We start from the raw sequence: 26,257 nt of genomic DNA, 5'->3' as shown, positions 1-26,257 counted from the left end.
ATTTTTACCGGTTCTTTGATGCGGATGTAGATGTTGTTCCTTGGTTGGTTGCTTTACCTGGGGGAAGTGGACCAAACAGCGAGGTCATCGGTCCCATCGGCTTGTTAAAATGTATTCAAATGTGTGTGAATTCCTAAGGGACAAAACTGCTGAGGTCATCGGTCGCGAGACTTACACACTACTTAAACTAACTTTTGCTATCAACAACACACACACACACCCATCCCCAAGAGAGGACTCGAACCTCCGGCGGGAGGGGCCGCGCAATCCATGACATGTGAGCAAAGAAACCATCCCGGAATTTGCCTGAAGGTTTTTTGGGAAATCACGGAAAACCTAAATCAGGACGGCCGGACGCGTGTTCGAACTGTCGTCCTCCCGAATGCGAGACCATTGTGCTAAACCACTGCGCCACCTCGCTCGGTGGTAAAAGTACATTTGTTCTTTGTAAAATGAAATCAGTGATGCTGTGTGTGGTACCTCTGTATTTTATACGTGTTCTGTTAGCCCTCATACTCTCATCACTGTCTTATCAGTTTCTGCTTTATAGTGATTTGTGACTATTTATAACTGGACTGGTCAGCGTGTTATGTTTATATATTTTTGGTTGTCTGTGGAGTGTCCATTGCTGCAGGCTCTTCTGTATTGCGTAGTGTATCTGTGTATCAGTGGGTGCATTTGGATGTTTTAAGTGTTTTCTTCACATTTACCTGAATCCTGCGATTGGATCTAATTGCAGCAGATTATTTTTACTTCTCTGTGTATCACTTTTGCTGACAATCAAGACGTCTACAGGGTGGTCCATTGATCGTGACCGGTCCAAATATCTCACGAAATAAGCGTCAAACGAAAAAACTACAAAGAACGAAACTTGTCTAGCTTAAAAGGGGGTACCAGATGGCGCTATGGTTGGCCCGCTAGATGGCGCTGCCATAGGTCAAACGGATATCAACTGCATTTTCTTAAATATGAACCGCCATTTTTATTACATATTCCTGTAGTAAGTAAAGAAATATGAATGTTTTACTTGGACCAATTTTTTCCCTTTGTCATAGATGGCGCTCTAATAGTCACAAACATATGGCTCAAAATTTTAGACGAACAGTTGGTAACAGGTAGGTTTATTAAATTAAAATACAGAACTTAGGTACGTTTGAGCATTTTATTTCGGTTGTTCCAAAGTATACATGTACATTTGTGAACTTATCATTTCTGAGAACGCATGCAGTTACAGCGTGATTACCTGTAAATACCACATTAATGTAATAAATAATCAAAATGATGTCCGTCAACCTCAATGCATTTGGCAATAAGTGTAACGACATTCCTCTCAACAGCGAGTTGTTCGCCTTCCGTAATGTTCGCACATGCATTGACAATGCGCTGTCGCATGTTGTCAGGCGCTGTCGGTGGATCACGATAGCAAATATCCTTCAACTTTCCCCACAGAAAGAAATCCAGGGACTTCAGATCGGGTGAACGCGTGGTGCTTCAACGATCAATCCACCTGTCATGAAATATGCTATTCAATGCCGCTTCAACCGCACGCGAGCTATGTGCCGCACATCCATCATGTTGGAAGTACATCGTCATTCTGTCATGCGGTGAAACATCTTGTAGTAACAACGGTAGAACATTACGTAGGAAATCAGTATACATTGCACCATTTAGATTGCCATCGATAAAATGGGAGCCAATTATCCTTCCTCCCATAATGCCGCACCATACATTAAGCCGCCAAAGTCGCTGATGTTCCACTTGTCGCAGCCATCGTGGATTTTCCGTTACCCAGTAGTGCATATTATGCCGGTTTACGTTACCGCTGTTGGTGAATGACGCTTCGTCGCTAAATAGAACGCGTGCAAAAAATCTGTCATCGCCCCGTAATTTCTCTTGTACCCAGTGGCAATACTGTACACGACGTTCAAAGTCGTCGCCATGCAATTCCTGGTGCAGAGAAACATGGTACGGGTGCAATCGATGTTGATGTAGCATTCTCAACACCGACGTTTTTTAAATTCCCCATTCTCGCGCAATTTGTCTGCTGCTGATGTGCGGATTAGCCGCGACAGCAGCTAAAACACCTATTTGGGCATCATCATTCGTTGCAGGTCGTGGTTGACGTTTCACAAGTGGCTGAACACTTCCTGTTTCCTTAAATAACATAACTATCCGGCGAACGGTCCGGACACTTGGATGATGTCATCCAGGATACCGAGCAGCATACATAGCACAAACCTGTTGGGCATTTTGATCACAATAGCCACACATCAACACGATATGGACCTTTTCCGCAATTGGTAAACGGTACATTTTAACACGGGTAATGTATCACGAAGCAAATACCGTCCGCACTGGTGGAATGTTACATGATACCACGTACATATAGGTTTGTGGCTATTACAGCGCTATCTATCACAAAGTGAAAAAAGTGGTCCAACTAAAACATTCATATATCTTTACGTATTACACGAATATGTAATAAAAATGGGGGTTCGTATTTAAAAAAACGCAGTTGAGATCCGTTTGACCTATGGCAGCGCCATCTAGCTGGCCAACCATAGCGCCATCTGGTTTCCGACTTCAAGCTAGACGAGTTTCGTTCTTTGTAGTATTTTCGTTTGTTAATTTCGAGAGATATTTGGCCTGGTCATTATCAATGGATCACCCTGTATAACTGACCTCGCTACAGAAGCTCATTACCTAACTCTGCGACTGCACTAATAATGTCTTACTGTCTCCTTCTCCACCTGATCACTTTACACTACTTTATATTATTTTAATGTAATTGATTTTCAAGCCGGCCGATGTGGCCGAGCGGTTCTAGGCGCTTCAGTCTGGAACCGAGCGACCGCTACGGTCGCAGGTTCGAATCCTGCCTCGGGCATGGATGTGTGTGATGTCCTTAGGTTAGTTAGGTTTAAGTAGTTCTAAGTTCTAGGGGACTCATGACCTGAGATGTTAACGTCCCATAGTGCTCAGAGCCATTTGAACCATTTGATTTTCAAGTCTATTTTCATACTTACTCTACGTAGTTTTCCAGTAATTGCTGACGTTTATCAGGAAAACAGTATTTCTGGTACGTATTCTTGCTTCTGAATAATTCTAGGAATGCTAAAAGTCACTTTTGGCGATGTAAAAATTTCCGTGTCTGACACCCCTCTCGATTCTGTATTTCCCATTTTTATGGTGCAGTCTAGTAGAAGCAGTATAATAGATGTATTTACACTTGAACTTACCAATTTAGGTGTAATCAGTGACGTTAACACAGAATCTGTTCAAATTTGAGTTAAAAGCTTTCTCAAAATTGGTTTTCCCATTATAATATTCTGTGTTGCATCTTAATTGTTTCCTCGACTTGTCTTCTTGTAACCATCGTGAGGTGATCGACTGATCTTCACTAGAATCTGCGAGATATCTCATACGTTAAATCTTAGGGATTTCATATAGCAGATGACCCATGTTTGTAGACCGAAGAAAAATAAAGAGGTATTAAATAGGCGTAAAGTTACTTCTCTGAAATGCAGTTTCGCTTCAACTGCAGTTTTTGTCAATTTTAAATACCGATTTTCCATTTCTCTCTATCGTTTATGTTATGACCTCAAAGAAAGTAAAGGTAGTTACTTTTGAAAAACAGTAATTTCTGTCAGCGAAAGTCTGAGGCTCTACAAACTTTAATGTTGTAGAACTAATATTAATGGCGCACTATTTATTAGAAATATCAGTTCAATTTCATACGTTACATTTTCTACTGAAAGACAATTGAGTTACAGTTCACTCACTATTAACTAATGTGAGACGACTTATGACCTACAGGAATATTTTGGGTAGGAATTTTTTAGGTATCTTTCTCAGGTGCGGTAAATATAAAAACAAACGTCTGTTGTCAAAATATATAGTTTTATTTTAACAATCATGTTATTGTTGGCAGTGAAAATGGCGTAATTGTAGCGAATTGTGATTGCACAGCAAGATATAAGTAAATAATGTAACGATTTCACAGAAATCATTTTCTTAAAATCACAAATTTCCAAATTGAAAATCGTATATCAGATCTACAGAAGGAACATCAGAGAATTAGACGGCATCCTTCCAGCATTAAAGTTTAAGCATGCCACTAGAACATTTTCAGTTTACTGTGTGTAACGCTGTCCAAATGTCTTGTTTCCTAACTTTCCGTTTCTTCCAATACTGCTACACGAATGAGACAAAGAATTGCATTTAACGCAAAAATAACATAAAAATCATAAACGCTGAAAATAACCGTTTCCAAAACCGAAACACATTTCAGATTACTGCAGTACTGACTAAACCTTGAAATAGGACCCCTCTTTTTCTTGTTGCGTACTTGGAATACACAGATTACTCTCGTGATCTTTGTAGTATGACTCAATTAATCAACTTTTCAGACAGTAGTAGCTTTCTCTGCCTCCAATTTCTTTTCATATTGTTTTATTTTATGGATAGTGATGCACCTGATAATTCTCCACATTACGAGACTCGCCACAGCAAGACAACCGAACACGATTATGAGTGTAGCATCCCTGGCAATTGACTCTTCTATTTCCTCTTTCTGCTCCAGGAGATCCGGAGGTTCGATTCCTCCATCATCGATTTGGCCTAAGACATCTTCATTTAAACTTGTTGACGGAAGCGTTGTGGCGTCAGTACTAATATCTTCTGACTCTGAGGCCGCTGTTTCGCCCTGGTCTATTCGCTCATGTGTGTTAGGAATTACCGATGGTCGATAACTCCCCGAAAGCTGTCCCTCGACGCTGATTCGGAACGGCTGTAGAGCAGACGCAGTAGGTTGTGGAAGAGATGGCACGTTTGCATTCTGGGGACTGATTCCCAGTTTTCTCGCCGATGAATGTGGCGACTCACTTTCAGGTTGCTCTTTTCTGGCTGCGTCACTGTGTCCTAGACTGATGACGTCATTGCTAACAGATGTCAGTGTCAGAGGGTGTTCTTTCACCGTCTGTGCCAGTTCTCCGGCGGGAGCCATGTTATTGTAATCTTTCCAGAATCTCTTACGTAAAGCTTCGCCGGACGGCCTGTTGTCCGAATCGGACGACTTGTGGGTAGAAACGTTTCCCTGTTGCGATGACGTCTGCTTGTTCTGCTTGGGACTGGTTCTGTAACCTAGCCGTTCCGACCAATGACGTCCGTTCAGAGTTACATCCGTGTACAGCTTGTTTACAAGACCAGCCTTCGAAACTTGTCTCTCGTGGTTGCTTCTCTGCGAGTAAACAGGTGAGACAGTCGATGCTTCATCACTTACATACTTCACCGCGACTTTTTCGACGTGTTTCCTCGAGAAATAAGTCTCCAACTTATCGGAGAGGTGTTCACCACTGACGACATCAGATGCTGAACTGAAGACACCAGATGTTGACGGTGTTTGGTGGTGACCTGCAGTTGATGTCTCTCCGCGGAACTGGTCGTGTATTACGAAAGACGTGGGGACTGACGGCATACTGCTCCGTTTGCCGCCACCCAGTTTCCCGTGGTGGAGACTGCGCAGCGTCTTGGCAGCGTCCCTCGTACCGGACCCTAGTGCTGAGAAAGTGCTGTCAGATCTGTGGTTCAGCACCGCCAGCTCCGGCGTAGTCGACAACGTGGCACTGCTGTCGTGAACACTTTGCGAGGCAGAGCGGCTACAGTTAGGTCCCGCACAGCGAACAGGCGGCGGCGACGCCCACAGAGAATCGCCTGCGGATGCGGCTGCTGCTGCTGCAACAGTCAGAAATAACAAAAGATTAGCTCAATCTGTTGCTGTTCCACGGACATGTGAAAGTCAACACTCCAAGTCCTAGAGCGTAAGGAATGGGAGGGAGAAGAGAGGAAGAGTGGAATAACTACACTACTGGCCATTAAAATTGCTACACCACGAAGATGACGTGCTACAGACGCGAAAGTTAACCGACAGGAAGAAGATGATGTGATATACAAATGATTAGCTTTTCAGAGCATTCACACAAGGTTGGCGCCCGTGAGGACACCTACAACGTGCTGACTTGAGGAAAGTTTCCAACCGATTTCTCATACACAAACAGCAGTTGACCGGCGTTGCCTGGTGAAACGTTGTTATGAAGCCTCGTGTAACGAGGATAAATCACGTTTCCGACTTTGCTGAAGGTCGGATTGTAGCCTATCACGATTGCGTTTTATCGTATCGCGACATTTCTGCTCGCGTTGGTCGAGATCCAATGACTGTTAGCAGAATATGGAATCGGTGGCTTCAGGAGGGTAATGCGGAACGCCGTGCTCGATCCCATCGGCCTCGTATCACTAGCAGTTGAGATGACAGGCATCTTATCCGCATGGGTGTAACGGATCGTGCAGCCACGTCTCGATCCCTGAGTCAACAGATGGGGACGTTTGCAAGACAACAACCATCTGAACGAACAGTTCGACGACGTTTGCAGCAGCATGGACTATCAGCTCGGAGACCATGGCTGCGGTTACTCTTGACGTTGCATCACAGACAGGAGTGCCTGTGATGGTGTACTCAACGGCGAACCTGGATGCACGAATGGCAGAAAGTAATTTTTTCGGATAAATCCAGGTTCTGTTTACAGCATCATGATGGTCGCATCCGTGTTTGGGGACATCGCGGTGAACGCACATTGGAAGCGTGTATTCGTCATCGCCATACTGGCGTATCACCCGGCGTGATGGTATGGGATGCCATTGGTTACACGTCTCGGTCACCTCTTGTTCGCATTGATGGCACGTTACATTTCAGGTGTGTTACAACCCGTGACTCTACTCTTAATTCGTTCCCTGCGAAACCCTACATTTCAGCAGGATAATGCTCGAACGCATGTTGCAGGTCCTGTACAGGCCTTTCTGGATACAGAGAATGTTCGACTGCTGCCCTGGCGAGCACATTCTCCATATCTCTCACCAACTGAAAACGTCTGATCAATGGTGGCCGAGCAACTGGCTCGTCACAATACGCCAGTCACTACTCTTGATGAACTGTGGTATCGTGCTGAAGCTGCATAGGCATCTGTACCTGCACACGCCATCCAAGCTCTATTTGACTCAATGCCCAGGCGTATCAAGGCCGTTATTACGGCCAGACGTGGTTGTTCTGGGTACTGATTTCTCAGGATCTATGCACCCAAACTGCGTGAAAATGTAATAACATGTCAGTTCTAGTATAATATATTAGTCCAATGAATACCCGTTTATCATCTGGATTTCTTCTTGGTGTAGCAATTTTAATGGCCAGTAGTGTATTTCAACAGCACTCTTTCCAAAGGCGGGTAGATTGATAGTGGAGTCACATATATAGGATCCTATGTACAGATGTTTGAAGACATGATGTCTCAGCTCACCGTTACCAATTATACTAAAATAAAGAAAGACGCCGCCTCTGTCGCTTCGTATGTTTATTACGATAACCTTCTTCTGATCTTTATTACACGTCATTATAAGATCCAACATGTAATAAAGAAGGGAAAGGATTACAATACTAAAAAATCTGATCGTAATGTGACATACAAAATACAAAAAGTGGAACTTTAGAAATTGAAAATGAAGCATCGTACCTAACTAATAGGCGCAGATATACTTCCGTGTCAACAGCCAAACATATAATCTCGGTCGTTGACACAAGATGGATACCCACCGCAAACCCTAGTAGGGAGGTATCTAGAGAAGCTGGAGTATCTTGAAATATGTTCTGCAAAAAGAAAAGAACCTGACACTTTTTTTGAATCAGCAGTACCTGTTTTCTCAGCGTTCCTGTTTCAACATATACGGTGAGGTTCACTGCAACATCTACCATTTCTGATGTACTTTCCTGATTTCATAATCGCAGACATGCCTGCTATTTACGTGGTGTGTGCCATCGGCTGGCTGCACCGAGTGTAAACATGCTATATCACGCTCGACGCTCTACGTTCAATCGCTCAACTGCAGATGGTGTCCTCTTGTCCCTACATGGATATAGTCTTTCTTAAACTTATACATTTTTGAATTTTTGTATAACAATTTATACGAAACAAAAGAATAATTTATTTCAATCTTCATTTTGTTTAAGCTTATAACTTATTTAACTTAGAACTTATTATGAATATGGTTTCAATTGTATGAGGGCGCTAGAGTACGTTGTCACCCACAATACAATGTTGATAATATTTATTATGGTTCCACTTGCGCAACCTCCCCAATTTTAATTGATCTCCGTCCTACTAGCTGTGCATCGCAGTAATTAGGTATTAATTGCTTAGTGATGTTTTATTTTGTATTTGTGTACTATGACCAGCTATGTAGTATCGTGCGCCTTTCTCTTCCTTTTTAGATGTTCGATGAGAGGATGACCTGTAATAAAGGTCGAAACCAGTCGTCCTCATTAAAATACAAAGTGTCCCAGACGGCGTCTTTCTTCGTTATAGGAAGGAATATATCTATCGTCCGGTCTACACCAGTCTCCGTTCATCCATCATGGATATGGAATTCCGGCCGATCATATATTTACCAATGAAATATCACCAAACACTCGTATGTTTTCAGAAGTTGTAATTTTATTTACGCTACCAGTTTCGGCATCTCATGAAGGCCGTCTACAGACGGCTATGTATTTCATATACAGAGAATCAGATACACCGATTCATGCATAACCGGACCCTTTCATACCTGGATTCCGTGAAAGTTTTGTGGAGTTTGTGCTTCGAGGACTGGACAACAAGTTGTTATCAGTTGTTTTCAACTCTTCAAAGTGCACGCTCCACAATAGTTCCACGGAATCCAGGTACTGATGGCTCCAGTCATGCATGCATCGATGTGTTTGATTTTCTGTACAAAGAGTGAAAAGTGGCCTGAAGATAGCATTAAAGGGATGCCAAAACTGATCTTGTAAATAAACCAATACCTTCTGAAAACATGCGGTTTTGGTGATCTTTCTTTGTTATACACTCCTGAAAATTGAAATAAGAACACCGTGAATTCATTGTCCCAGGAAGGGGAAACTTTATTGACACATTCCTGGGGTCAGATACATCACATGAGCACACTGACAGAACCACAGGCACATAGACACAGGCAACAGAGCATGCACAATGTCGGCACTAGTACAGTGTATATCCACTTTTCGCAGCAATGCAGGCTGCTATTCTCCCATGGAGACGATCGTAGAGATGCTGGATGTAGTCCTGTGGAACGGCTTGCCATGCCATTTCCACCTGGCGCCTCAGTTGGACCAGCGTTCGTGCTGGACGTGTAGACCGCGTGAGACGACGCTTCATCCAGTCCCAAACGTGCTCAATGGGGGACAGATCCGGAGATCTTGCTGGCCAGGGTAGTTGACTTACACCTTCTAGAGCACGTTGGGTGGCACGGGATACATGCGGACGTGCATTGTCCTGTTGGAACAGCAAGTTCCCTTGCCGGTCTAGGAATGGTAGAACGATGGGTTCGATGACGGTTTGGATGTACCGTGCACTATTCAGTGTCCCCTCGACGATCACCAGTGGTGTACGGCCAGTGTAGGAGATCGCTCCCCACACCATGATGCCAGGTGTTGGCCCTGTGTGCCTCGGTCGTATTCAGTCCTGACTGAGGCGCTCACCTGCACGGCGCCAAACACGCATACGACCATCATTGGCACCAAGGCAGAAGCGACTCTCATCGCTGAAGACGACACGTCTCCATTCGTCCCTCCATTCACGCCTGTCGCGACACCACTGGAGGCGGGCTGCACGATGTTGGGGCGTGAGCGGAAGACGGCCTAACGGTGTGCGGGACCGTAGCCCAGCTTCATGGAGACGATTGCAAATGGTCCTCGCCGATACCCCAGGAGCAACAGTGTCCCTAATTTGCTGGGAAGTGGCGGTGCGGTCCCCTACGGCACTGCGTAGGATCCTACGGTCTTGGCGTGCATCCGTGCGTCGCTGCGGTCCGGTCCCAGGTCGACGGGCACGTGCACCTTCCGCCGACCACTGGCGACAACATCGATGTACTGTGGAGAACTCGCGCCTCACGTGTTGAGCAATTCGGCGGTACGTCCACCCGGCCTCCCGCATGCCCACTATATGCCCTCGCTCAAAGTCCGTCAACTGCACATACAGTTCACGTCCACGCTGTCGCGGCATGCTACCAGTGTTAAAGACTGCGATGGAGCTCCGTATGCCACGGCAAACTGGCTGACACTGACGGCGGCAGTGCACAAATGCTGCGCAGCTAGCGCCATTCAACGGCCAACACCGCGGGTCCTGGTGTGTCCGCTGTGCCGTGCGCGTGATCATTGCTTGTACAGCCCTCTCGCAGTGTCCGGAGCAAGTATGGTGGGTCTGACACACCGATGTCAATGTGTTCTTTTTTCCATTTCCAGGAGTGTATATACAGCCTACACACGACTCTCAATATTCACACCGCACACACACACACACACACACACACATACATACACAAACTTCAGAAGGAGCATAATGCAGATCTCAAATATGAAAACATGTCGTTATGTCGACCAAGTACACTCTTGTATCACTCCGCAGGCAACGTTAGGGAAAATAGCAAAAATATTTATAAGCATAGCATACACAAGTAAACTTTAAACCAGCTTAGATACCATATAAGAGATTGATTTCCAAGGAGTTGTACAAAACCAGGTATACGCCGCTACGGATGACAAACAGTTTGCGTTAATGAAAACAACGGTTACAATAACGTAAATACGACTCTTAATCCCGTATGACTCAGTATTTTAAGATTGAAAAATTGTAAGGGATGTGCAATAATATGTCCTTAGTTGTCAATGAACAACTCATCCAGTAAACTAGAAGTCTATCCATGGGTATTTTTGACAATATTCGCTGTTCTAAGATCATCATTCCGTACCAGTCAACCTTAATCTTGACTACAGTTGCATGACTTAAATTTGTTCAAGTCGGCCTTGATATGAAGGGTCTGACAAGTATAAAGATCATTGGGGTACTTTAATCTCACTTCATTAATTGCAGGCGCATGTGAAAAACTCGTCAGTGTGTGTGTTAAAGCTCCGCAAATGAATCTTAAAGCAAAAAGAATTTATTTGAGTTTCAAACATGGATGCATGGTCAGCGACCATTTACAAAATAAAATTAAAGCAATAACTTCCTTCTGTCGCAAAAAAAAAAAATGATTCAAATTACTCTGAGCACTATGGGACTTAACATCTGAGGTCATCAGTTCCCTAGAACTTAGATGTATGTGATGTCCTAACTAACCTAAGGACATCACATACATCAATGACCGAGGCAGGATTCGAACCTGCGACCGTAGTGGCAGCGCGGTTCCAGACTGAAGCGCCTAGAACCGCTCGGCCACACCGGTCGGACGGCCGCAAAAATTAAGTCTTTTGATCCGGTTTCGGCACTAATATGAGTGCCTTCATCAGAAGTAAAACACTCAAACTGGCACGTCACCTATATAATAAATATCAAGCGATTTAGCTTTCCACACAATTTTTTTTTAAAGAATACATGGAAGGTAAGCCACTATGGGCTACTCACACATTTCAAGCCACAGGTAGCAACAGACTCTTATCGTTTGATATTTACTTTATATGTGACATGCCAGTTTGAATGTTTTACTTCTGACGAAGCCACTCATAGTAGTGCGGAAACCAGATCAAAAGACTTAATTTTTGCGACCGAGGACTGTTATTGCTTTAATTTTATTTATTTGAGTGTCTGATTTAACTGTAGATCCGAAACTTATCCATCGGAAGTCTAAAGTGACCTTTAATTCAGAGCCAGAAAATGATTATAGGACTTGCTTAACCTTTAATATGGACTTTCATCGACACTGTTCGTGCTTAAGTGACGCAAGTTAATCACGAGAAGTTAATCAATCGACTAAATACTTCGAGTGTCGCTCGCAGTTATCAGTTAGAAGATAACTGCGAATCATAACTGCGAATCACGGTTCAAAGAGATAACTGAAGAAGTCCGAGGGCCGTATCCACACCGTAACTGATGGGATAAGAGAAAGCAGGTCGCCGCTCGTCGTCCCTTAATACACTCGATGGGACGAGGCTGCCCCTGGCCCCATAACGTCCTCCATAGTGACATATTTAGGGCATAGGCCTAAGATAAGAATTTAATGCACTTCAGTTCTGTGTCAGTCCAGTGCAGATTGGAGAAAAGCTGGAGTAGTGAGTCCGATACGAAAGTAAGATATTGGGGATCCATTACATCTGCTGGACGCAAACTGCGATTCCTGGCATTAGAATTAATCTACTTCTCAGTGGCGCTGACGGGAAACTTTATCGCGGATGAAAAGTGTTCGAAACGAAGAGCGTTTTCCGAAAAATATCAGTATCCGGCGTCGATCCTTGGCCCAGCAGACAGCATTACTGTACCAGTAACTTGAAACATTCCTTCCGTCTCATCCACAGAACTTCTGCAGCGTCGCGTGAAGTATGTAACAATCCTCTTTTCAAAACTGAATCTATAGATGGCGGTCTCACCGTATATATCCGTCCGATACCACTTTTGGTAGATTTTGCACGATTCTCGGTTTTAGCCAGGTAGCCTTGTTTATTAACAAACTGTTCGGTAATTAAAATCCCATTATCGTTTTCAAAGTTGTTGAGAACATTCGTTATATTTTTAATACAAGAATTCAAGCTCTCCAATAAGTTAGTCTTCTTGTTCCTCTTTTCACGTCCAATTCAAGCAAAAACAAATGAAATGATATATTTTTGTAAAGTAAAAAGAACCAAGTGTAACAAATCGATACCTTAGTGATGATTCTGTTGTCAACAGTCAAAAGTACAGTGAGAATTTATAGTCATATCAATCCGTAAATGTTAATGTTAGCTATAATTATGCCATTGGATTTGTAATCTCACCATTACGGCAGTTTTCGTAAGTGCAGTTGGTTATCTGTTCTGGAAGAAGACAGTTTTGATGTATAGAGCTATGTTTATGTAACGGTTTTACGAATGCAATGCAAAGATTATTCGACCTTTCCTCTGTGTCAGAAAAAAAACTGATTTGATGATGCGGATGTGGACGCACGTCATCGAATAGTTGAATAAAGTAATTTTGTTTCACTCGCGAAAATAAAACACGAACCTGATTATTAGAAAGTCATTCCACGCTATTGCAGCTGCTAGACACTGTTGTCAGAGTCAAATGAGTTAAATTTCTTTACTTTCTACCACCTCTACGATAAAAGTGTCTCTAATATTTCACAAAAGGATTTAAAATCTAGTTTTCAGTTTGCGAACTTTTGCATTTCTGGGTTCATTATAGTTCAGCATTGTAGCAGGTGGTTAGAAGTCCCGTCCACGCCTCGGTCAGGATCTGTGCGCTCTTTATGTGTCGCGCGAGACCAATTACGCGACGTACTGCCCAGCAGATTGACTCGGAAACAGATTAATCCCCCATCACTGACACACCTTTAAATCAGTCTTGATAAGGATCGACATCCTCGCTTTGACCCCCTGAGACAAGTTTAAAATTATCACAACTCTTACGTCATTGTAAAAAATTCCTGCCAGAGCATTATACTAGGGGTTGAAAATACCGCTTCAGTTGTAAGGTTTTTTAATTTTGTTTTTAGTGCTTAAACCAAGACCGGTTTCGAGCTATTAGATGCCCATCATCAGGTGCGATAATTTTGTTCTGTGACCTTGAGCGCCGCGGTGGGGAGTAAAGGACGCGGCGTACCAGCAGCGAGCGCAGAGCACAGAGTCCGTAGTTTAAGTAACGAAAAATAAAAAAATAAAAAAGCCCTTACAACTGAAGCGATATTTTCTGCCTGTACTTTTACGTCACTAACAAATGCCCTATAGCAACCCATCGGTTATCAAAAGACTCTGAGAAACCTGAAGTGGAAAACGAACGCTGCAAACATAACTACAACATTATAATAAATGAAAAGCACCAGTCTGCTGTTTCCGAATCAATCTGCTTCGCAGTACTGTAGAACAAAAGCAACCTGGTGCTTTTCATTTATTATAATGTTGCTCTACCAAGAACCGGCGGAATATTCTGTTAACATGACAACTATAGCAGCTAGTTTCCAGCAATTTCCACTGATGACCTTCTCCATAAACAAAAGATGATAACAGGCTAAGTTCAAAAAGGATAATTTATTGTCCTCTCTTACGCCTAACCAAGTCAGCCTTGTTCACTTAACACCACCCTGAGCTAACTAATGGCTCCCCGCTCTCCTATGCGAGCTCTTCCTACCGTGCCCACCAACTAAACCAAACTTCCAAATTACATGAGTGAAATTCCACGTCCACGCACGGCAACGCAATTATCTATTCAGTCGAATGTTTCTGCACAGAGAGAAGCTCTTTACTGGTCACAGAGATCATTCATTACCGACATGATACAGGCAACACTTTAAATATGTCTTCACCCCATACGGACCACGACTCCCAGTGCTACCCTCGCGGAATTGTAACTGCGTTCCAAACGCAAAATTCCCCTCGTAATTTCCGGAATCAAACTCTTTCTTCTTGTATTTCTGCTGACCAGTACGGATTGGCGCCGCTGGAATCACAGCCTGATCTTATTGCAGGTGCATTTTGGCATTTCAGGCCCCACCAATAGCATACCTCGTCTCGTACTAACCAACCGTCCACATCGCTAAATAGAATTCTTTTATTTATTACGCCGTTTAGACAACTGCGGCCATTACATACCTGCAAGTAAGACTAAAGGAACATATAGAGCCACAGGCGTTCGTTATACAGCATCAAGCTATAAAGGACGAAAAAATTAAAACATATTTCTTAAAATTTTACTCACTAAAAAGCTTAGAACTTGAAAAATGCGGTTCAATGTCAGTATTAAAACCCTATTCCAGGTTTACTGATGAACTAATTGACGCCATCTGAAAAGCTAATTGAATGAGTATGCAAGGGTATAGCCATTTAAGTCGTGTTTTGAAGTTTGACTTTGAATATTCAAATTTTTAAGACTAACTGACTTTGATAGGTACGAAAAGAAGAAAATAATAAAGCAGTGGGTTGACGAGCCGATTACTGATAGTTTTTTAATACTGACTCTTAACTTTGTTTAGCATGTTCTAACCTTTTTGGCGAGTGAACTTTATATAAAAAATATTCGTTTAATTCTGAATTTTTCGTCTTTTGTAGCTTGTATAACGCTTGTCACTCTTTACGTTTCTTTAATCGTAATAAGAGATTAAATAAAGAAATTTTATTTACCGGTCCGCACGGCTTCATTCAGGAAGTGTACTACAACTTTTCCACTGATACGGATTTCTTGGATTTATATCTTCTGACGATAATGTCATACATCTCTGACCATCGTCACGGTTTTGGGGAGATTGCTTTTTCCAAATCACTCAGATTTTTGAAGCGTGTAACGCTGTATTTGCACAGAATTAAAATCAGTACACATGACGGTCTCTAGGAAAAGAAAATTGTCGTTAGTCTGTTCAAAAACTGTCTGGGCAAAGCACAAAACCAGCAATCAGACAGTTCCTACAGTAAGAGAAGGCGGGATCTATAATGAATCCTCTCCTCTCTCAGTTCTTACGTGATTTCCATTGATACTTGCATCTATCTGATTTCAGTCACACTGTTTTCGACCACTGTCCGTAAGGTGGAAAAATCTCTTCTCGCCGTACAGTCGAGATGAAGAATCAACGAAATGCAACTGACAGAAAACTGAAGCGAAAGAGAAACTGCAAAAACTTAGTCCTAACCTGAATGGCACCAGAGCAGGCTATGGCGGCATCTCAATGTGCCACGAAGTAAGAGACGATACCGTCTCCCATACTAAACACGCGACTTCTGCTACAACAGATGCCGTCGACAACCAGGCAGTTAATGTGAGTGACACAAAAGACACCAGAATTCCAGAAGACAGCAAACAGATGAAGAGAAACTGTCTCGTGAAATCTTCACATCCGAAATCGTTGTAATCACACTGACATTTTCCCGTGTTTTATTCGCCACATCAGAATACAGAAATAGCTAAAAACTGAATCTAATCCTAAATAATGACATTTATTCGATCATTTCTTTAGTACTTGTGTTCTCGACCACCTTGAAACTTAACTAAACTCCGCAAGAACAGGCCATTAAAGCACAACGGTACCGACCGGCAGCCGTGTTACCCTCAGCCCACAGGTGTCACTCGATGCTGATATGGAGGGGCACGTGGTCAGCACACCGCCCTCCCTGAAGTATGTCAGTTTACGAGACCGGAGCCGCTACTTCTCAGTCAAGTAGCTCCTCAGTTTTCCTCACAACGACTGTACACCCCGCTTGCCAACAGCGCTCCGCAGACCAAACGGTCACCCAACCAAGTGCTAGCCCAGCCCGACAGCGCTTAACTTCGGTGGTCTGACGGGAATCGGTGTTGGCACTACGGCAACTTCTCAAATGTATGCACAACGTCCCGTAAGTCCTCTTTACTGCAGTCTTTACGCCATGTCGCTCTTGTTGAACATCATGATTGATGTTGACCCAAGTCGTGATGTCTGAAAAATAGCTTAATGGCTAAAACCTGGAGAGGATTACTTGTTTAGCTTATAGAAGGACATCGCCTCACAAAAATAAAATAACATTTACTTATGTAATTTCTGCTAATCTTGCTGACCGTTGGTACAGTTGGTAGCCCTTCTAATTTGTTTGTGAAATAAAATCTGTAAGTGATGCCCTATGCTTTTAAAATATGCTGTGTGTCTACCAGTCAACAGTAAACACAATATGAGCTGCTGCTTACCGAAACACGACAGTAGTAGGAGAATTGTAAACATGGCAGGACAGCCACACAGAGGACGCATTGAAAGCGGCGCCGCTTCCACAGTAGCAGGCAGAAGACGACGGTGCCTTCTTCCGCCATCGCTGCAGGTGTACGGCGTACTTATACACGAAACTTGTAGGGCGCCACTGCTGTAGTCGATTGCCGATTATCTAATCAGTCGCCTCGCCTTTGGTGCCTTCATAGAAATATTACGTAATCTGGGCGGCACTGATGCACTCTGGATTTCGGATAACGATTAACGATCGAGGTAACATTTCATGGGTACACAGGGCAGAATACCCTGTGCCAATGAACGAGTACTTCAGCTCCTGTAGTTTGTGTAACTAGTAAAATATTGATCGTGTATGTTTCATTCCTTACATTTTTCCCTTACTGCTCCTCTCCGAGCCTGCCTCGCAAAAGACGCTCAGTGCACTGCAGTGCATGTACGTCTCGGGTCACAAATCGAAAGATGATCTACAATACCATTACTTTAGTATCAAAGACTGTAGATTCATTTATCTAAGAATCTTCCTGGTAAGGAAACAATTACTAGCGGGCAGCGGAAATTACCTATGTACTAAAGAGAACACTAACCCCGCACGTGATAAATTTTATACTTAAGTCATGGATCTCCAAAATACGGCCTGCGGGCCATAATCGGCACTCGAGTGGATTGAGTCCGGTCCGTACCTGAATGAAGGTCTTTTAAATTAGCGAGCGATCCTTGCCACTCGTTTAATTCTTGAGTGGCAGCTGGATGCATTGCTTTCGTTTCTTCATAAATAATAGATACGGCACCGGATGAGCTGTGTTCGCTTTGTTGTTATTTTAAGTTTCTTTCGTTCCAGTACGTGTGCAATACATCAATTAAAACTAAGAAAAATGGGTAGTTAATGCATCTTCAGTGCAACGTGGGCTGTGGAATATTTCGTTACAGAAGAAGACAACTACCCGACGTGTATTACTGTTCTTAAGGAATACAATATTTATCTCCTCTACGAAATAAATCATGGTTCACAGGTTGATAAATTAAAGGGCATGGTACATGAACAGTAACTCAAGACACTGAAATGGGGACTTTGTTTTCAACAAAAAAAAACCTTACGAGACTTAGGAAAGGCAAGCCGCTACGAAGGCAAGTTACCAAATTGGCAATGAAACTGCCAAACAAGGCAAGGCCTTCACCGACCTTGATTACATAAAGAGGTTCATTTGAGTTACAGCTGAAGAACTATTTCATGACAATACAGAACAATGTAAAGTAGATACTCTTTCAGTAAATGCAGTGATTCGCCGAGTTGAAGTATTGCCAGTAATTTATGAAATCAGTTATATTAAAGACATCTCGGTACTCAATAACACTGGTTGAATCTACAAACGTTTCTGGTTCTGCTCAAGTACTGTTGTTTTTAGGGCTTTTGACAACGTTACCGAAGTTACTGAAGACTCACCGTAACTGATAACCTTGCATGGTACAGCAAAACGTGAGGATATCTTTAAAGGGGTACAGTACTTTTTAGCTGAAAAGTACAACTGTCCTCTTTCTTGACTGACACCTATTATACAGATGGTAGGAGAAATATACGCGGCAAATCTGCAGTATTGCTGAAAGACTAAAATCAGGATGTGAAACAAATGGTGTTACCAAACACATGACAACACTGCGTTCTTCATCAGCACTTTGCTAAAGTCAGTGTGTAATGTGTAATGAAGCCTGTAAATTCTGTTGTTAATTTCATTCGATGTCCTGGACTTAAACACTATCAATTCAAGGTTTTCCTAGCGGAAGCAGATTCTTTGTCAAGTGATCTTTTACACCAGGTGTCAAGAAGGTGGTTTACCAGTGGCAAAATTTTGTCAAGCTTCTTTTATTTGAGAACGGAGATATTTAAGTTGGTGCATAAGTTCCTAGCGGTTTTCCGTAAGCTGTAACAGATACACATAAGAGACTTTAGCCATTAATAATAAGTTTTCCTCCACTATTTACAACATTCTTACACTGCTAGTTAACTTTTCGATTCTATGACTGAAGAAATCACGTGATTTTGGAACGAAGAACTCGTCAGCTATGTTCGGTCCGCATTTTCATCCGGAAAAGAAGTTTTTCGAAGCTTGTCCGGCAGAGAGCAGGAAGGTAAAAGTCTTGAGAGCGCCAAATCAGGTGGATAAGGCGGGCGCAGAAAGACTTCACAACCACACTCCTGGCTTTTTTTTTCCTGTCTAGCAGAATGCGGGCGGGTGTTACCGTGAAGAAGGAACACTCTTTACGCAGTATTATGGTCGTTGTTCTTGGATTGTTGTTGACAATAAATGTCACCAGTGATGGCAACACCTTGGAGAAGCAGTTCGTAGTACGCCACATCATCTCTGTTTCAGAGTTGCTGCTTTATTTGGACTAAGCCATTCCTTTCTTTTCATTATGTTAGCATAAAGACACAATTTCTGGTGAAACAGGATAGCAATGGTCGCTGTTGTTCACGAGTCAAATGATGACAAGGAAGGAGAGGTACTCATATGGCCTCCTGCTGACTTTTGGGATTTTGATTTAGAGCATGCGGTACTCATAGAGCCGATTTTTGAACTTTTCCCATCGCAAACAAATGTCGCACGATGGTAAAATAATACAGTTCATCACAAGTCACCCTTCTATTGAACTGACACAGAAGAGTACATCGGAAACTTTCCGATTTCTCCACTTGGCACTCCATTTTCTGGCGTCCACAGCTCCACTAACGATCTCCAAATGACAAAATGACAACAGGCAAACTCATATAACAGTCCATTACAAATAAAAACTGAAAATCGATAAATAAACCCATATCACACGGAGTACCAACATGTAAAGTAAAAACGCAAGGAACGTAACGCACAAACCTAATATTTCTGAATGAGAGATACAACCCTTTGGAAGCCCTTTCCGGCAAAGAATGGTTATGCGAAGTAGCGTTCTTGACTGATGTTGCTCTGCATTGAATTAAAAAACTCAAGGGGAGGATTACATTGTTTGTGACCTATTGTCATATATTAAAGTTTTCAGAGAGAACCTGATACTTTTTGAACGCAACGTCAGGAAGCATATTTTCTCACTCTCTGTAATTTAAGTCATGAAAGGGTGCCACCCATTAAAGGGTGAACGTGGTTCAGCTTTTGGACTTTTTTTACAATTGAATTACATGGTGATCCAAAGAAACGTTTCTCTTCCTGGTTCCCAGACATAGATGCTCATTCCAACGATAACCAAATTTCCTGGAACCCCTCTTCCATGAAGTAGGAGATTTTCAGGCAGCACTACAAATGGAGGTCATTGATCTGCTAGCTGATGATACCATGAAGAACAATTTTAAAAGAGGACGGCTTGTTCAGTTTTACGAGTTTCTTCCTGGATAAAACTACCGCAAGACTGAGGATTTTGCGCGAGCATTGTTACCTGTATGTTTCATTACCTACAGAAGTGAACAAATATTTTCTTTCCTGAAATTTACAAAATCGAAATAGAGAAGTAATCTGCGTGACGAACATTCATGATACCAGAATGATATTTTCACTCTGCAGCAGAGTGTGCGCTGACCTGCCAGAGATTTTTTATTCATGCAAAAGAGAAAACCACATTTTGAGAAAATTTCGGATTCAAAAGACTAATTTGATACTTAATCCAAAGTGTACTAGAGAGAAGTAACGTGTACCCGAGATTTTGACTCAATACTATGTTTGTGTTAAACAGCAACAAATTTCTTCATTAATTTCTGATACTCTCGTTATTCGGCCCCAAGGAGAGTTAAAATTTGATTTGTGGTCCCCATGATCTAGCAATTTGGAGATCCTAACTCTAAGTCTTAACAGAAATAACATACTTCTTTAAGCCGTGAGACTGTTTCATGGGACACTAACCCTGAAGGTTATAGTGTGACCGAATTATAACACACTAACGCATTGCAGTCAAACTACTAGATTCTGCCACATAAGTTCGAGACTGATCTAACTTTTTCTTTGAGTCATCAGTCTTCTGACTGGTTTCATGTGATCTTCCACGATGTCCTCTCTTGTGCCAACCTCTTCATCCCACAGCAGCACTTGCACACTGTCCTTAAATACAAGGGTTGAAACTTAAATAGTGGCAATTATTTATTCACAACCGATACAAAAGAGTTACATGTTTGCACCTGTTACTGTCCTTCAAAGTAGTCACCAGCGTTTGGTAGAACCCATTGTCAGAGATGGGGAAGGCGTAGTATACCGTTAGCAGAGCCTGTTCTGTTGGTGGTGCGAATGGAGCGGTCTAAAGCCTGTCGAATCTCTGGAACAGTTCTGAAGCGAATGCCACGAAGTGGTTTCTTCATCTTCGGAATCAAATCAAAGTCATAATGAATTAAGTCGTATTACTGTTCGTTTTTGAGCATCGCCTGCGACCAGCTTTGCGAAAGAAGCGGCGACACTTTCTGCGCAACCCACCCATCATTCTGCAGGACAGTGCGCGCGGGCGCATAAACCGTAAGCTGTGGCTACTCTGTTCGGTCGATGGGACTGGGAAGTACTGTACCATCCACCATACTCCCCGGACTTAAGTCCTTGTGACTTTGATTCCATTCTGAAGATGAAGGAACCACTTCGTGGCATTCGCTTCAGAACTGTTCCAGAGATTCGACACGCAGTAGACCGCTCCATTGGCACCATCAACAGAACATGCTCTGCTAACGCTATACTACGCCTTCCACATCTCTGCCAACGGGTTCTACACAACGCTGGTGCCTACTTTGAAGCACAGTAAGAGGTACAAACATGTAACTCTTTTGTATCGGTTGTCAAAAAATGGTTGCCACTATTTAAGTTCCGACCCTCGTATTTGTGGGGGTATTCCAGCCACTCTCTTACCCTACAATTTTTATCCTCTACAGTACAATAAACTTATTCCCTTATACAGGGTGATTCAAAAAGAATACCACAACTTTAAAAATGTGTATTTAATGAAAGAAACATAATATAACCTTCTGTTATACATCATTACAAAGAGTATTTAAAAAGGTTTCTTTTTTCCCTCAAAAACAAGTTCAGAGATGTTCAATATGGCCCCCTCCAGACACACGAGCAATATCAAGCCGATATTCCAACTCGTTCCACACTCTCTGTAGCATATCAGGCGTAACAGTTTGGAAAGCTGCTGTTATTTCTCGTTTCAAATCATCAATGGTGGCTGGGAGAGGTGGCCGAAACACCATATCCTTAACATACCCCCATAAGAAAAAATCGCATGGGGTAAGATCAGGGCTTCTTGGAGGCCAGTGATGAAATGCTCTGTCACGGGCTGCCTGGCGGCCGATCCATCGCCTCGGGTAGTTGACGTTCTCTGTAAACTGTTTATACCAACGTTTAATACAGCACCTATCAGGAGGTTTAACACCATACTTCGTTCGAAATGCACGCTGAACAACTGTCGTCGATTCACTTCTGCCGTACTCAATAACACAAAAAGCTTTCTGTTGAGCGGTCGCCATCTTAGCATCAACTGACGCTGACGCCTAGTCAACAGCGCCTCAAGCGAACAAATGTACAACTAAATGAAACTTTATAGCTCCCTTAATTCGCCGACAGATAGTGCTTAGCTCTGCCTTTTGTCGTTGCAGAGTTTTAAATTCCTAAAGTTGTGGTATTCTTTTTGAATCACCCTGTATCTTAACACATGTCCTGCTATCAAGTCCATTCTTATAGTCAGAGTTTTCCACATGTTACTTCCTTCGCCTATTCTGAGGTGAACCTCCTCTTTTATTAACTTATCAGTCCGCCCAGTTTTCTGCATCCTTCTGTGGCACCACATCTCAAACTCTTTGATTCTCCACTGTTTCGGTTTTCCCTCAGTCCATGTTTCACTACCATACAATGCTGCCCTTCAAACTTTCATTCTCAAAGATTTCTTCCACAGATTAAGTACAATGTTTGATACAAGTAGACATACACTCCTGGAAATGGAAAAAAGAACACATTGACACCGGTGTGTCAGACCCACCATACTTGCTCCGGACACTGCGAGAGGGCTGTACAAGCAATGATCACACGCACGGCACAGCGGACACACCAGGAACCGCGGTGTTGGCCGTCGAATGGCGCTAGCTGCGCAGCATTTGTGCACCGCCGCCGTCAGTGTCAGCCAGTTTGCCGTGGCATACGGAGCTCCATCGCAGTCTTTAACACTGGTAGCATGCCGCGACAGCGTGGACGTGAACCGTATGTGCAGTTGACGGACATTGAGCGAGGGCGTATAGTGGGCATGCGGGAGGCCGGGTGGACGTACCGCCGAATTGCTCAACACGTGGGGTGTGAGGTCTCCACAGTACATCGATGTTGTCGCCAGTGGTCGGCGGAAGGTGCACGTGCCCGTCGACCTGGGACCGGACGCACGGATGCGCGCCAAGACGGTAGGATCCTACGCAGTGCCGTAGGGGACCGCACCGCCACTTCCCAGCAAATTAGGGACACTGTTGCTCCTGGGGTATCGGCGAGGACCATTCGCAACCGTCTCCATGAAGCTGGGCTACGGTCCCGCACACCGTTAGGCCGTCTTCCGCTCACGCCCCAACATCGTGCAGCCCGCCTCCAGTGGTGTCGCGACAGGCGTGAATGGAGGGACGAATGGAGACGTGTCGTCTTCAGCGATGAGAGTCGCTTCTGCCTTGGTGCCAATGATGGTCGTATGCGTGTTTGGTGCCGTGCAGGTGAGCGCCACAATCAGGACTGTATACGACCGAGGCACACAGGACCAACACCCGGCATCTTGGTGTGGGGAGCGATCTCCTACACTGGCCGTACACCACTGGTGATCGTCGAGGGGACACTGAATAGTGCACGGTACATCCAAACCGTCATCGAACCCATCGTTCTACCATTCCTAGATCGGCAAGGGAACTTGCTGTTCCAACAGGACAATGCACGTCCGCATGTATCCCGTGCCACCCAACGTGCTCTAGAAGGTGTAAGTCAACTACCCTGGCCAGCAAGATCTCCGGATCTGTCCCCCATTGAGCATGTTTGGGACTGGATGAAGCGTCGTCTCACGCGGTCTGCACGTCCAGCACGAACGCTGGTCCAACTGAGGCGCCAGGTGGAAATGGCATGGCAAGCCGTTCCACAGGACTACATCCAGCATCTCTACAATCATCTCCATGGGAGAATAGCAGCCTGCATTGCTGCGAAAGGTGGATATACACTGTACTAGTGCCGACATTGTGCATGCTCTGTTGCCTGTGTCTATGTGCCTGTGGTTCTGTCAGTGTGATCATGTGATGTATCTGACCCCAGGAATGTGTCAATAAAGTTTCCCCTTCCTGGGACAATGAATTCACGGTGTTCTTATTTCAATTTCCAGGAGTGTATTTAGGCCAAGCGTACCCAGTTCGGCTACGGTAGTCTGATTTTCATGTTCTCCACTCCAGAACCTCACTTTTTATTTCCGTCATTGTTGTAGGGGAGAAAGACTGCACCCCTGCCTCATACGGTTGTTTATCCGAGCACTTTGTTCTTGGTCTTCGATTCCATTGTCTCTTTTTTTTTACATGTTCCCTATAGCTTATACCTACTTTACTGGGATTTGGATCATTTTGCAGTTTTTTACGTTGTGAAACGCTTTTTCTAGATCGACGTGTCTTAATTTTTCTGACTTCTTGATCCCGTTATCAATCACAACGTCAATATAGGATGGGAAATGAAAGGACATGTCTAGACATACTGCAGATAAATCGATGAATTTTACAGTAACTTCTTAGCCTCATCGATCGAATAAATTAATCACAACTTGCGCCATATGTAATAGAGCATTGTCCAGCAAAATGATGTTGGGTCCTGAAAACAGTGTCGCCGCTTCTTTCTATAGGCTGGTAGCACGCTGTATTCCAAAAATGAACAGCTTAAAGAAAGAAGCGGCAACACTGTTTGCGCAACCCGTCCATCATTTTGCAGGACAATTCTAAGAAGCATATGGGGCAAGTTGTGACTGATTTGTTCGATCGTTGAGGGTGGAAAGTGCTGCAACACTCATCAAATTCTCAGGAGTTAAGCCCCTGTGACTTCAACTTGATTCCTAAAATGAAAGAAGCACATCATGGCTTACATTTTGGAAATGTGACAGAGACTCGTTATTCAATAGATAGCTCCACTCGAACTATCAACATAACTGGCGCTTAATATTAAAAAAACGAAAATACGTTTTAGGAAATTTCATCGATCATAAAATACTTTTAGAAATATAACAAAGACAGTCTAGAACGTGTAAAATATTTTATTTTATAAAACGATGACCGATTTCGACCAATATCTGATCACCCTCAGACCGTTATATACACCTTGCTGACTGTTGGAGTTCGTGTCATGGAGCACTAACTACTCTTGGCTGTTGTGAAGAGCAACTGCTCTCTACACCAGCCAAGAGCACTTACAAGGGGAGGCCGCCAATTGTGAAATTCAGATTCGCTTCATACTGCGCATAATAAAAGCTCATGGCCAGAGGTGTAATGTGGCAAAGCACCAAGACGCACTTCTCAGCCGTTGTCGAGAAAATCGACAGTTAAAAGAAACCTTTGCCGTGAAATACTCTCTACGATTAAAAATTTCCTACAGCGTCGTGGCGCAGCGGTAAGCGCTCTGGTTCTTAATCCATAGGTTGCCGGATCGAATCTCGCGGCATGCAACTTTTTTCATTATTTGTTTCGCACGAACCAGAGTGATAGTTATCATAGAAACATGGAAAGCAGAAAACAGCACGACATCGAGCACATCTGATAAACGATGCGTTTTTACAAGAACAATTGTTTTTTAAATTATCTGTTGGGAAACACACCTGATTGGACATTCTGAAAAGTTATTCCATCGTTCGTCAGCTTTGATGCATACCACGCGTATCGTATCATATCGGCAAAAATCGGAGAAGACAATTGGTGGTGGACGATGGATTGGATTTTTATACAATCGTGTCTGGAGTTGATGTCTCGGTTTCGCTCGATTAAAAAAGAACATTTTTCAAGGCGCTTGATAAATTTTTTTACCTGCCAGTAAAAATACACGTCACACGGTTGGACGAGAGGAGTGCACTTTGGAGGAGCGACTTTTATAGTGCACGTTGGTAACTTCTTATCGTCCTGGAACATCTCATCGTATAATGCCGTGTTCTTTTGCTCACCCCAAGAGTCGATCAGAAGGAAAATTCTTTCTTTTGTACATATGGTTGCAAAGCATTACGCAAGAAGTCCATGAACAAACCCGTTGTTAGTTTACCGGATTTGGAGGGTGTAATAACAACGTTGGTATATTTCTTGGCGTACTCGTCGACTGTCTTCTGTACTCTGGGTTCAAACGTACCTGTGTACTCTTGGAGGCATACGAAAACAAGTGGCAAGACTCGTCCAGACATCGTGATTGCATATTGTGCCGTATACGAATGCGTCACCTTGTTCATGTCGTGTCGGGTTACCAGGACAGCCTTTGTGTGTGTGTGTGTGTGTGTGTGTGTGTGTGTGTGTGTGTGTGTACATTTGTATTACAAA

At 43.4% G+C, this 26,257-nt stretch overlaps 1 protein-coding gene across 1 annotated transcript; it reads right to left on the bottom strand.

Annotated features, from left to right (window-relative positions):
* Positions 1-3,929: 3,929 nt before the first annotated feature.
* LOC126234256 (uncharacterized) lies at positions 3,930-16,831 on the bottom strand. Its single transcript, XM_049942948.1, has 2 exons — positions 16,710-16,831; positions 3,930-5,733 (listed from the first exon to the last, which is right to left on the bottom strand). Exons 1-2 carry the CDS (start codon positions 16,768-16,770, stop codon positions 4,406-4,408), a joined length of 1,389 nt encoding a protein of 462 aa, XP_049798905.1. The 5' UTR covers positions 16,771-16,831; the 3' UTR covers positions 3,930-4,405.
* Between the last annotated feature and the right edge of the window lie 9,426 nt (positions 16,832-26,257).

The sequence above is a fragment of the Schistocerca nitens genome, chromosome 2 (genome assembly GCF_023898315.1).
Source record: "Schistocerca nitens isolate TAMUIC-IGC-003100 chromosome 2, iqSchNite1.1, whole genome shotgun sequence".
In the NCBI taxonomy this organism is placed as follows: Eukaryota; Metazoa; Arthropoda; class Insecta; order Orthoptera; family Acrididae; genus Schistocerca; species Schistocerca nitens.
The sequence above is the reverse complement of the archived record's forward strand: the minus strand, read 5'-3'. Positions and strand labels throughout refer to the sequence as shown.